This window comes from Rhizophagus irregularis, chromosome 6 (assembly GCF_026210795.1).
Source record: "Rhizophagus irregularis chromosome 6, complete sequence".
Classification (NCBI taxonomy): domain Eukaryota; kingdom Fungi; phylum Glomeromycota; class Glomeromycetes; order Glomerales; family Glomeraceae; genus Rhizophagus; species Rhizophagus irregularis.
Genome location: NC_089434.1, coordinates 191,769 through 204,942, shown reverse-complemented (window position 1 = coordinate 204,942; position 13,174 = coordinate 191,769). Strand labels below are relative to the sequence as shown.

General features: G+C 37.6%; 5 protein-coding genes across 5 annotated transcripts; 1 reads left to right on the top strand and 4 right to left on the bottom strand.

Annotated features, from left to right (window-relative positions):
- Positions 1-198: 198 nt before the first annotated feature.
- OCT59_025841 (uncharacterized protein) lies at positions 199-3,419 on the bottom strand. The gene is made up of 5 exons (XM_066142759.1): positions 3,372-3,419; positions 3,095-3,277; positions 2,532-2,747; positions 2,372-2,464; positions 199-2,291 (listed from the first exon to the last, which is right to left on the bottom strand). The coding sequence occupies exons 1-5, from the start codon at positions 3,399-3,401 to the stop codon at positions 1,017-1,019; spliced, it is 1,797 nt and encodes a 598-aa protein (XP_065992339.1). The 5' UTR covers positions 3,402-3,419; the 3' UTR covers positions 199-1,016.
- A 1,247-nt stretch (positions 3,420-4,666) lies between these two features.
- On the bottom strand, positions 4,667-5,681 carry OCT59_025840 (uncharacterized protein). The gene has a single exon (XM_025328145.2). It carries the CDS (start codon positions 5,602-5,604, stop codon positions 5,143-5,145), a length of 462 nt encoding a protein of 153 aa, XP_025167955.1. The 5' UTR covers positions 5,605-5,681; the 3' UTR covers positions 4,667-5,142.
- An 85-nt stretch (positions 5,682-5,766) lies between these two features.
- OCT59_025839 (uncharacterized protein) lies at positions 5,767-7,044 on the bottom strand (the record flags this gene model as incomplete). The annotated part of the gene is made up of 1 exon (XM_066142758.1): positions 5,767-7,044. The coding sequence occupies one exon, from the start codon at positions 7,042-7,044 to the stop codon at positions 5,767-5,769; it is 1,278 nt and encodes a 425-aa protein (XP_065992338.1).
- Positions 7,045-8,732: 1,688 nt separating this feature from the next.
- OCT59_025838 (uncharacterized protein) lies at positions 8,733-10,576 on the bottom strand (the record flags this gene model as incomplete). Its single annotated transcript, XM_066142756.1, has 3 exons — positions 10,286-10,576; positions 8,879-10,196; positions 8,733-8,793 (listed from the first exon to the last, which is right to left on the bottom strand). The coding sequence occupies exons 2-3, from the start codon at positions 10,000-10,002 to the stop codon at positions 8,733-8,735; spliced, it is 1,185 nt and encodes a 394-aa protein (XP_065992337.1). The 5' UTR covers positions 10,003-10,196; positions 10,286-10,576.
- Positions 10,577-12,206: 1,630 nt separating this feature from the next.
- OCT59_025837 (uncharacterized protein) lies at positions 12,207-12,857 on the top strand (the record flags this gene model as incomplete). Its single annotated transcript, XM_025311831.2, has 2 exons — positions 12,207-12,677; positions 12,777-12,857. 2 exons carry the CDS (start codon positions 12,207-12,209, stop codon positions 12,855-12,857), a joined length of 552 nt encoding a protein of 183 aa, XP_025167950.2.
- Positions 12,858-13,174: the final 317 nt, after the last annotated feature.

Genomic DNA, 13,174 nt, shown 5'->3' with positions numbered 1-13,174 from the left:
GCCGGAATGATGTATAACATAAAAATTTGTATCACCCTAGCTCCCAGACAGTCCCGGCACTTCCTCGCAATCTTCCCGCAACTCAAATCACGAGACGATCGGCCAATCGGATTTTGGATTGTTTCTTTGCCTAACAAAATTCGGTTAATTTTTTATTTATACAGGATTAGTTTGTCGATCCTCATGATTCAAGCAGTCTATCATTTCCCCGAAGGGTGCTTTGCTATTTATTCGATAAGTGGTCATACTGCAGATATACATGAATTAAAAAGGAGAAAGGGCTGATACGGCCAAACTTTTATTATTATTTATGCATAACTACTCAAAAATGAAAATGCTGGACACGCGTGTCCGCTAATTGCGCAGTAATGTGGCGCAGTAATGATCTCCAGCAATAACACGGTCAACATTATTATGAGATAAATTTAATATAAATCTAGCAGGAAAAGATCTAATTCGTGCTATTTTCGATTTACTAATGCCATTAAAAACTTAGACCTTCTCGCCCCTTTCCCAAAATAATAATGTGAGAACGATTTTTTATTGTCACCATCAGCTTTGATGATCCCGTTATTTAATTCACGAAAATTAACCGAGTCAATATCTATTTCGGGAAACGCTTGCAAAGTAATGCTTGATATAAAATATAAGTTCCTTTTTAACCCGGCAATTAATTTCACCCTCATAATCACAGGTAGTGGCATCAACTTATCTATAATTGGCAATGATAATACCCCGGCCAGCTTTGAGGGCGTAATGATTTTTTTGATCCATATCTTTGCGTTTCTGGTCTAATGAATCTCTAATGTATGACTTAAATATTCTTTCTTGTCTTAACAGTATAAATGAAAAACCGTTCCCTCGGGGAACGATCAGAGTCATGTGATTTTAATTTTATAAACTTTGCCCGATATTTTTTATTTTAAAAAAATACGTTAAAAATTGACACAACTAATATACTACATAGGACATTATAATACTACTTGTTGTAGCTAACCGTCAGATAAATGAACATATTAATATCTTCCAAACCACAATGGACATTCCCTTTTGACGCAATGAGTTTTGCTAACAAGTCTTCTAAATTCAGGGGTATCTAACGTTTGTTTTCTGAAGGATGATTTGAGTTCTAAAGGAGCTAATCCCGGATTTTTAAGTTTTTCAATAAAAGTATCACAAGACTCCAACAATATAGCCCGTAGATTTAATAGAATATAAATTTCATCTATTAAAATATATATGTCCTTAATCGTTGCAGGTACTGATATCTGCGCAATATGATTCATCGTGTAAAGTCCATCACCTCTTAGATCAAGCATGTAAAAATCTATTCTATATGCAATGCATTGAAATCCTAATATCTTGATCTCCGCCCCTTGTGAAACTGCCGAATCCATACAATCTTTCATAAAAATTCCAATTCTCACTAAATCAAGGCAATTTTTATATACGTTTCCTTGCTCAGATGGCCCAGTTACTTCACCAACATAAATCACGTTTGATGCCCGAGACTGATAGTTGACTGAAACAACAAAATCTGGTTGCTTCGCCCTAGATCCATCAAATTTTCGTACTTTGCTTTCTGTTAAGGCCGTGTTTGGCCATCGGACTACGTGTCTGTCAGGTATATGGAACGCGTTTTTCATAATGTTGTCCAAATAGTTTGTTATCAACGTTAATTCACTTGGTTCATTCCTTATCTTATCATATGGAAGATTTCTTATCAAGTCTAAGATTAGGAAGCAGAAATTATTCATCAATTCATTTTTTTGTACAATCTTTGCACATAATAATTTAATGGCATTATTACGCGAATCATTCAAACACGTTTTAACCACACTCCTGTACATATTTTCGATCTCTATATCCAGTTGTATAGATAATTTTGGTGTATATTCTCTGTAAATTGACTCTAGTACATCTAAACCAAACGATTCTACCATCTTAGTGGAGTAAGAGTTCGGTATGAGCACAAGAATTGACGATAATGATAATATTTCGTGAGAGTGTGTTTCAACGTACAGGCCTTTGTTGTTAGCGTGTAATATGGATTCGTTAATATATGTTCTAAATTTTTCTGATATATTAACACCATTTACAAACAAATCGGATTCTGAACTCTTTGATAATGAAAAATTCTGAGGAATATTAGTAATAACGACATTTTCGTCTTCAGTATCCTCGGTGAAAGGATCTTCTAGAGAATATGTTGGAGACACATATCTATTATCTTGGATCTCGTCATCAGAACTAAAATACGAATCATTACTTGATTCTAAATCCTGTTCATGCTTTTAAAAATAATAAAAATAAACGATCTATACAAAATACAAGGCATTTTGCATTAAAAACGATGAAAAAATGCAATTACCTTATTTTTTGGTGTTCGTGGCTGTTCGGTTTCATCTTCGTTCCCTTGTTTACGTTTACGTTTGCATGATCGATCACCTTCGTCATCCAAATTCTAAAAATTAAACCACGAAATAATTAGTCCTATTTCTCACAACTTCTAACAAAAAGCACTTTTATACCTCTTCTTGATTTCTTTTGTTAGTCATAACTATACTCGAATTTTCTATATTTTCAGCCACACTTATTTCCCCGTATATGTTCCCTCCATTATTAGCACAGCCTATAAATTTCGGTTGGTGAACGTAAATTGAAAGTTCATTAGTTGGTTCATTAGCTGGTTCGTTGTCTGCTTCATGTTCATTCTTCCACTCTTTTGCTAGATCTTCGTCTTGCCCCTGAAAGGAAGAATATGATAAATTAGTATTATCTTTAATATCATGTTCTCATGCATTCTACCCGATTTTAATCCCACCAGGCAGGATCGAAGACCGAACATCAGACAAGCTCGAAGGGTCATCTGCATCCGTGGTTGTCTCGAAACTTAACACAGACAAGCTCGAAGGGTCATCTGTGTTCTGGAGGGGCTAGTGTCAAGTCGGCTTGAAAGGCTTGAACACAGGCGAGCTCGAAGGGTCACCTATGCCTCAACACTAGCTTATGGCTCGGTCGAAATATAGAGGAGCTCGAAGGGTCCTCACGCCATTTATTTTATTCATTCCTTTATACAAAAGTTTAAACTCGCCTGGTTATAGTTCTTAATCAACTGTTGTGCCTTATTACGTCTTCGACCTTCTTCTGTGTTAGCGATATTCTCAAGGGACTTAAGATAGCAGTATATTTTACGTCTAAACGTTTCTATATTGCATTCATTGAGGAATCCAATAATGTTCCATTCCGACGTTTTTCGCTCGAAGTATTCATGTATCTGTTTTTTGAAAATGAACGAAAGGAAAAAGTTATCTGCATGAAATTCGTGAAATTGCAAAACTGCAAAGTTTATCCGTATTTAACTTTCGTACCTTCTTAGGTTCAGTGGTAGATGCGGACATATTGAATCGTTTTGTATAGTGGTTTTTTGAGGACATGAATCGTACATATAACTTACAAGTTACGTAAGGCAGACACATGGTTAGCACAAAATGTGGCTGAGCATAATTATCTCCACCCTAGAAATTATATCATATCTCGCATATCCGAATTTTTAGTCACGTGCACATTAAAGAATTTTGCAAATGCCCGAAGTGGGCGAAACTTTATTAATAATTTTTCAGATACATGGATCAGAGGTAGTGAATGAAATATATGATGCTATCAAAGAGGGAGGGAGTACGCGGATCCTAGGCCATTTAATGCGAGTCCCAGCATCGAGTTATTTCTTTGCTCTCACATTTACATAAAGTATCTATAACTAATAAAATTATTTCTCTATCTATACGCCTGCTAACTACGAGATTCTCACACCCATACTCTTTTAATACACTAGATTTTTCAAATAAATTATCCCACCCATATCTACGCCTATCTATATCACTAACACTCGCACAAACTATATAAAAGATTATTACATGTAAGAGAACTTCAACGAGATTAATCGAATCTATAGCATAAATTCGGGGATTAGCAACTGAGGTAAAATAATAAGAAATGCAATATTTAATATTTCCAATTCATACTTACCATGATTCATTTTCAGAATATTCCAGTCCGCCTGAAATTTGACGCTTAATTTTTTTGTGACCAGTACAATACTGCACCAAGTATTAAGAATTCGACATGTTATCAATACGCTGATGATAAATATGGAGTTGATTAGATAAGATAATAATATCTCATCCCGGGAATTTATTTTTGTAATACTGTACGCATGATGATTGTCAAAGATTTTCTCGGCGAAGATCAAAATGCCGATAAATAACAAGAAGAGTAATGTGTCCGTTTTATTTTGGAACATCTATAGAGGAGGAAAAATAGATTAACATCGTGATGACATGTTTCAAGAAGCTAGCCGAGCAATAAAACCAACCTACCTTATTATAACTTTGCGGAATATGCGAGTTCGTTTTGATTGTTGATTTCGATGATGTTAATAATGGTAAGTTTTATTTTTCGTTTGATTTTTGCTTTAGTTGCGCAAGACAGATAAAAGAGTTCACTAACCGGGACATCACCTTTTTATATGATTCGCAGGATCGATTTTGGAATACACTTTTGGAGCAAATTACGTTAATATGATTAATCACGAAAATCTGATCAACGGCCTCTCCTTAATTTAACAATAGTATATAAAGATCGTCAGGGAGAGTTTTTATTAATAAATTTCATTGAGTACATGCGGGAAAGTTCGAGAACAAATGCTATACTACGGTTATAAATAAGTTATAACTAATAACTGTAGATACTATGATCTATACAAAAATAAATTACAAGAATCGAGAGCTATTCTGTGATATATGACAAGGACTATCCTATACATTGTACTAATACAATATCCTATCATTAATTCCATAATCCGTTTCATTTGTGCCTTCGTGATCCTCAAAAAATCCCGGAACGAAAAATACCATTAGCTTGTAATCCTGAGTCACTTCATTGAAATGCATAGCCACAACCGGAGTACTCCCACCTTAATTGCGCAATGTTTCGTACGAATTTTCTTTTTCACCGACACTTTTTTCATATTGCGATACGATGCCCTATTTTTGTATTTGCAAGACTTCGGAAGAAATGAACGCATTCGGCAAGAATATCATACTGCGCATTTCAGGTGATTGGTCTCACATGACAGAGTTTTTATGCTACGATCGCGAATTTGAATTTATTGCTTGAAGTGAAGCAAGTAAGACAATATTCTGTTCCATTCCTACACCATTCGCCATGTAATCCATAATTCCCATGTTTTCCATCGCAAATAGGACATGGTGAGCTCCACGGCTGAGGTGATTCAAAATTATAATTGTCAATCCCTCTAAAACTATTTCGGAATTTCAAGTATGGGAGGTGCTCTAAGACGGATTTGATAATTGATTCTGGATCGGGTCTGGCTTCGAAAGTGATAGGCCCTTTTTCTGGCTTTGAATTTATAACTTCCGATTCATGTACTTCTGTTAGTTGCCATGGCTCATTTCCAGTTTGTTTTTTATATCTTTTGTATAATTTGGAACGAATCTTATCTGTCAAAATACTTGGTAATCCAATTAATTTGGTATGCCAATCCAGATATTTGGCGGTTAGTATTTTATCAGACTCAGTCATTTTCCTTTTTATATGACTGCAATCAATTTAAATCCCCGCCCCTTTGTTCTTCGAACTGCAGGGTGAGAAAAAAACCTACCTGTTATACGGAGCCTGCGAGCCTGCAAGTAAGAAATATATCACTTTTCTCCCACCCCGAAATCTTTGATTGAGGGGGTAAGACTATGCAGTTATCTCAATTTCACGCTGTTCACATTTAATAAAGTAAGATCTGGTATTATACGTACCTTCTATTTCTTCATCATCATGACCTAATTTGCATAATGGGCAGATGTAGTCCCTGCATGTTGTCTCATCAGTAATCCCATAATAGTCGAAATTTTCAATACTACATTCTCTATATAGATTAGGATATTGATCCAATATCTTGTTGCGAAAATAGGAATGATCGGGCTTAGAGGCTCCAGAAGAGCGGGATTGGGATGCAGATGATACACTTGCCGATGTACTCATCTCATCCTTAATCTGATCGTTCCCCGAGGGAACGGTTTTCAAAGTCACATGACACTGATGATCACTAATATATTTTTTTACTTGATCTATGACATTTTGGATTTGTGCATTAGTTAGTTTCGAAATCTCAGTTGCGCTATATGAGACCAACTTGATTTTGTCTATCCCAACTCCATTTTTTCCAAATAACGTGAGGTGTTTTCTAGCCCTAAGAGTTTTCTTGCGCAAGTTATCTTGTGTGATTTTAGCAGGGAGAAATGGTTTCATTTCCTTGTAAATCTTTGATCTTGCCGTTTTATCTTTGATTCTACCATCAGCAGTAAGAGCATCTACCCTGCTCTCGAATTCAAGTGAATAATTATACCAGTCTAAGATTTCCTGCTGACCAGACTTTATTGCTGTATCGAATAGATAGGACAAGTGTTGGGCAGAACCCGAAATCATATTCTCTGATCCATTGCAAGAGGAATTAGTATTGGTAGAGCTGATATTGTCATCACTGGATATGGGTGAACAGGTGTCAGCCGAAGGCGCTAAAGGCAAGGTACCACACAGCTCTTGTATTAGACCCTGTTCTATGATTTGATTTTTATCTAGTGATTCCTGCTCATCATCTTGCTCTATGGATACTTCGAGATCTGGCTTAACTGAAGTCACATGACTCTGATCGTTCCCTGAGGGAACGGTTTTTTCGAACTTTTCCGAAATTTCCGAACTCATCCGATGCGCATCCTCATATGAATTTTCAGGATGCCTGTTAACGGCTTTTATATCGTGCGTCACTTTCGAATCCACCGTGGGAATTTCTTCCTGAGGGGTATCTGCAATGACCAATTGAGGAGCAACCACCACAGTTTCTGATACATAAGCGTTACCAAAGGTAACATCCTGGTTAGCTGATTCACGCTGGAGTTTCTTCTCCTTATTGCGTCGCCTAATATCTTCGCTGACGATTTTCTTATGAGCCTCGAGCAAGCAACTATCCATCTCTTTCTCCTCTAACAGTTTTTCATGATGGACCGCACCCGAATTGAACTTAGATGAGTTATTGTTAGGGGTAATATCATTTTGCGACTGCTTCTGTTCCACTTTCGTGAGTCTATCTCTAACTTCAATATTCTCAGATTCCAGCTCCTCGATTCTGGCCTTGAGTTTGGCATTCTCAGCATCACGCCTCTCGTTATATTCCCTATTCGCTCTTAGAAATTCGTTATTACTGCACTTAAGTTCAGCTATTTCAGCATCAGACACTGAGAGCTTGTTTCTAAGATCAGTATTTTCCTTTCTAAGCTCTGCAATCTCAACATTCTCAGCCTCAAGTTCAGTGATACGCTGTTTCAATAATTCAAGCTCGGATGACATGATCGATAATATTCTTATAGAAGATATGAAATATTCAAAAGTCCGTTAGTATATATACATTCTATTATTAAATTGCCAAGAAAAATTTTTGGCATGCTACATCGATTTGAAATTTACAGGTAGATAGAATAAGCGCAAAAAATAGGCCTCAGCCACGGAGTATATAGTCATGGAACCCTCATTCCAAGGCTATGAATGATCAGACTCATAGTAATATTTAGTAAAATGTTCGTGCTAGAGCTAAGATATGCTCCGGACCCAAAACATTCGTTCTAGAAAACGCATCATATAAGGCCTCTGGTCTATACTTCGCAGGAGCTAAATTTGAGTGATGAAGAAATTTCACGAGTAAGTCATCCCTCCAAGTTTTCATCTCTTTACGCTCCCAAGTAATTCCTATTAATACAGACAAGTTACTGTAATTCTTTTGTATTAAATTCTGAAGTGAGGAACGTTTATTTTTTTCGAGGGTAAATAAACTCACTCCTCCCACGACGGCGGATTCTACGCTAATAATGAAATTTTCGCGAATATCTGCTCTTTCTGCTAAGGTAGATAAGGGCGGAATTAAGGCTGGGTGGTAAAAGTCAGCTAAAGGATCTAATTCGAATTCACCAACAGATATAGTTCCAATATCTTCCAAATAATCAGAAAGTCTATTAGCGCATCTATAACCTTCGTGGATCAGCTTCTGGAATAGCTTACCATTAGTTTTGATCCAACGCCCCGTTAGAAGGTTGAGTACTTCGTTAGTTGTGACCGATTCTTGATTACTAATTCTCGAAATTAACATTTATGAAACTGATAATAGTTGATTATTACTTATGAAAATGGATATGTTCAATTACCACTTTAGTAAATTAATTTCAAACATCTTTAGCTTGATCTAAGCCGACTTGGTCCCTCTGGGACCCTTCCTTCCGCGTACTTTCGTTTATAGTATATATATGCTCTTTCCTTACCTTGACCACATGGGACACAGAGCCGAAGGCTCGATTTAGTGCCCCGACCACATCCTTTACATGGTTGTGGGATTATTACACCCTTTCGTATTTTGAACGCATGGGAGGCACAATATTTTTCTCGTGTCGAATTTTTACAGAAACGGGTCTCTCCAACTAATAACCAATTACAAGGCATTTCTTTATTATCCATGCTCACTTTCATATTTAAAAAATTCACGTGATTTTGATCGTTCCCCGAGGGAACGGTTTTTGCCAAGAAAATTTTTTATTAATACATGCTGAAATAAATACAAGATCGGGACGTAGCCCGTGATACATGACGTCTATGCTAATGTCTAATCCTACAGTCTAACTAACCACCTTACATTTACGTGACTTGGTAATTTGCCTCTCCTTCTTTACGAAATGTCTGTAAAATACATGATTATTAATTATAAGAAACTAGGATTACAGAAAACCACGATACAGGAATTTGCGAAATAATAGATTCTTACACAATATATTTATCTAGCAATTGGGATAATTTGAGCTGTTCCTCCTCAAAAAGCTTTCTCTTCTTTTTTGTGTCCTCCCGGCTTGCCATCCCGAAGTCAATCAGGTATAGGGCACCTTTATCGTTAATTAAGATATTTTCCTCCCGAATATCATTGTGGAGGATACCATGCTTGTGGATTGCTTCTAATCCCTTAATAGCCCTTGACTTTTGCTGTTCCGTAATTTTTTGGTCGCTCAACATAGTGCCAACAATGGTTAAGCCGATAACGAAGCTCATGCCTCCTCCATAATATCCATAACAGACCAGCTTTGGGATATACTTGCCTTGAATATCGGCTAGGTCTTTATAAATCTCGACTTCTTTTTGCATTTCTTCCAGGACATACGATGGGGCCTTAGATAAGTCTGCACTCTTCAAAGCAATCATATCACCACGAAACTCGCATAGGAGCGTTTTACCACTTCGTCCTTCACCTAGTATACCCTTAAACTTGAAGTCCGTGAAGCTAAGATTTTGCTGGTTTACTGGGACGTTAGAAGATGATTGTTGATTTGAAAAGGTGCTGGAAGCCTGATTAGTTAATGAAGAGCTGGATGATGATTTTGAGTTTGATCGAAGAGTTCGTGAATTATTATCCCCTTGAGCCGGCACTAGTACTTGAGGTTTAGGAGAGTTGGGATTCTCTTTCGCCTGTCGAGTTAGATAAGCATATGCCTTGAGAACTGGTGGAGATTCGGATTGTAGTGGAAGGGTTTTTGAGATCCAGAGCTTCGTGTGTTCTCGGCATAGAAACCAGTGATTATCATAGGTGGTAAGAATACCGTATCTAAGTTCGTTTCCTCCCATATAATTATAGATTTGCTGAATCACATCCTTGCCCTTACTTGTATTATAAAACTCGGGAAATGTCTGTTCCCCCATATCTTCTAAAACATGTTTTCTTTTAGCCTCCATCACCAAGATCAATGAACCTATGAGATGACAGTTGAAGTCTGGTATGCCGGGAGTGTCAGTAGGTCGCCTTGAATATACGCAGTCTGGCCCCATAAGTTTATTCAATATCTGACAAATATTGAAATCTAAAACACTACGAACATCCTCTTCATCTACTACCTCTTTCATCACAAACCTCGGCCTCTCGAATCTCGGCTGTTGGTCGAAATGAAAGCTATTCACTTTATCGAAAAAGTCATCCCAAAGTTGCACACTTGCCGGTGGGTCACCTACAGCCTTAGTAGTGGTCTTCGAGGTAACGCAGTCCGGAGAATATGTTATGGGTGGTGGAATACACGACAACGCCTCTTCCAAGCTGAGAACTGGAAACGAATATGTGTTATTATTACTAGGACAAATGACGAAAAATTAGCCGTTAAGGCGCTTTGCACAGACTATACCAAACACTTACGTGGCAATTTTACAATAACATGGATATGTTTTTTAGGAGGCGAAGTGGGCCAGTAGTCTCCAATATCATTTATTGCCAACAGCTCGTCACTGTCCTGGAGTATTAGATTTCTTAATTGATCGTCCTGATCGCCAGGGATCGTCACCTTCCATAGCCTGAGCTTGTCTGCAGGAAAATTGTCGAACTCTGGTGCCTTTTCTGCCTTAATAACTTTTTTGAGGTGGCCTACAAGCTGGTCCTTATTAATATCGACAGGAAAAGCACTAGCGGTCGTATTTCCTTTGACGAGACATAGTAAAGTGATAGACATGTTTTCGGCTTATATAGTATTTTTTGCGAAATATTATTGGCTCAAAGTGCGGTATGTGAGGACAAGAGTAAAAAGAATTTTATTTGCGAAAAAAATACTGAGTGAGTACTATATGTGAGAAATTATCTGTTTCACAAGCCTGCCGTATGATCGGCCACATTGCATCATAGGTGCAACAATCGCCTAATCACTGCGCCTCCCTAACTGTGAAGACTCTTCTCACTTATCACCTGATATAGTGCTACGCTTTTTTATATAGGCTAGATTGGTTAGATTTATAGTCCGATATTACATAGTGATCGGGTTCGCACCCCATATCATTACACGTGACCCGTTTCTCATAACGTTCGATAAAAATACTTTATTTATGAAATAAAAACGTTGCCGGAAGCCGGCTTACAATACATAAAAATTGCGACTATAGCGCTACATGACACTAAAATTATGGAGAATATACGGTGACATGGAAGTGACCCGCTCGAGGTTGGAATTGATCATTAAAAAAAAAAGAAATATAGGCATGAGAGTTCATTGGTCTTTCGCTAACTGTTCCGGGATGGATCTGACGAATTCTTAGAGAAAGATTAGAAAATTGTACCCCCAACAGGCCTAACTGGTTTAACCGGTTACGAATTGCAATTTCAAGTCCGCCAACCGTTCGACCTGTGTTGATTGTAATTTCTTGAGCTACTTGGTTGCTTGGAAGATCGAAGAGGTTCCCTATGGGAACGATAAGACAATTGAGAGTGATATCAATACCATCCCTATCATTGTTATCGGTCATTGTGTAGCGAATTTCCTAAATTTAAGAGCCCATAGTGAGTATTTTTTATGTCGCACTTCGCTCCCATACATAACTTCTATCACATACGCACCTTAAATTTTTTTGCGGAAAGTTGGCTGAACTTCCACATACTCCTACATGCTTTATATCTTGCTGGAAAAAGAGCGCCAAGCCGAAGTTAAGGAGATAAGAATAGTGATTAGCATTGTCGTATGATGCCAAGAGTTCTATGAAGGCACATGCAAATAGAATTCTCATACCTTTTCACATGTAGATCTACCGGAAAGACATAGTTGGTTTTACGCCTGGCGATCTCGGAATTGCGTGTCCCTCAGCCTTTCATAACATATGCTTTTGTCGTCACTATTTACTTTTAGAGTTGATCCTGTGTTGCATGTAGACCTCCTTTCAAGCGAAGCGCCTGTGAAGCAGGCCATTTTCTCACATTTGTTCGGGAAAAAAATATAGGTACTAGTTAGTATGTTTTCTTTTTCGAATATATGCAAAAATTAATATGTCGCACAAGACCTGACTGATGATCCACTTATTTTTCTGTCGCACAGGAGTGGCCCAGCAAATTCTTCCGAGCTGATGATCACTATCCCGGGTTGACGATCAGTATTCCGGACTCACCTTCGGTAAAATTTTCCGCATTAAATATATTACTTTATTATAGCAATCATGGCAAATAATGATCCCAAAACGCTTGCTCAGTTTTATGGACTGTTTTTATATAAGAAGAAGGATATATAATAGCTATTCAGGAGAAACTCGGTATTGGCCCTGGCAATGCAAATGAATTAGTAGTGCCTTCAGATTCCGAGCTCATGGGGAAAACACTTGCCGATTCTTACAAGCTATTGTTAGAATTGGTGGGGGATTTAATTCCGATACAGGAGAAACTTGGTATTGATCTCAATCCTGTTCTAGAAGTGGAACTTAGAAGGGATAAAACCTCTTCAGATAAACCAATTAGATTGTTTGATTTGCTTTTATCTTTAGAAGATGATATAGTAGTAATTCAGGATAAACTCGGTATTATTGGCTATACCAATCAAGCAAGGGCGGAAGAAGTCGATGAGAATGTAAGAGCACAACTACGAAAGCTTAAGGAATTTCACGGTCCCTTAGAAGATGATCCAGGTGTGATATTACCGAAATATGGTGAAATGGGGGTAAAGAAAATTCGGTTTACTGGAGAGGGGCTTCCATTATTTCCGAAGCTCTCTCCTCAGCAATTGCACGAAATATTCGTCAAAAATCCAGCTAACACTGATCAGTGCCCATGTCTAGAACAGGTTAGCTAATCTATATTTTTTGTCGTACAGAAGCACTGTACATGCATGTGGCTCAGCAAAAATCTAATTAATGATCATCGCTCTGGACTATTGATCTAGCCAACCCTGGATCGGAATACCACTGCAAGTTACCTCGACCTAAAAGATTCTGAAGACTCCGAGCTAAAATCTGTCTACTAACAACGTTGTTCTGTGTAAGATGATTTCTAACCAGTCCAATGAGATCAGGAAGCGTTAAAGTTTCCATAAAATTCTCTACATGGATATTTGGATTAAAAGAAATGAGCTGATCTACGGCTTCTTTGCTAATATAAATACACCCTTCCAAATTGAGATACTTTATGTTAAGACAAGATCTAGCAATTTCTTTGATAGTTATATCGGTAATTTCACAAAAGCCAAGGTAGAGATGCTGGAGCCTTGGGCAGGAACGAATAATATTGCAAATTGATTGTTCGGAAAATTCTGTATGGTTAGAGATATTTAGATATTCTAGT

Coding starts and splice junctions, on each gene's coding strand:
- OCT59_025841 (XM_066142759.1), bottom strand. CDS start 3,401: ATGTCCGCATCTACCACTGAACCTAAGAAG. Junction 3,278..3,371: donor CTACCACTGAACCTAAGAAG/GTACGAAAGTTA, acceptor TTCAAAAAACAG/ATACATGAATACTTCGAGCG. Junction 2,465..2,531: donor ACAAAAGAAATCAAGAAGAG/GTATAAAAGTGC, acceptor TTTAATTTTTAG/AATTTGGATGACGAAGGTGA.
- OCT59_025840 (XM_025328145.2), bottom strand. CDS start 5,604: ATGACTGAGTCTGATAAAATACTAACCGCCAAATATCTGGATTGGCAT.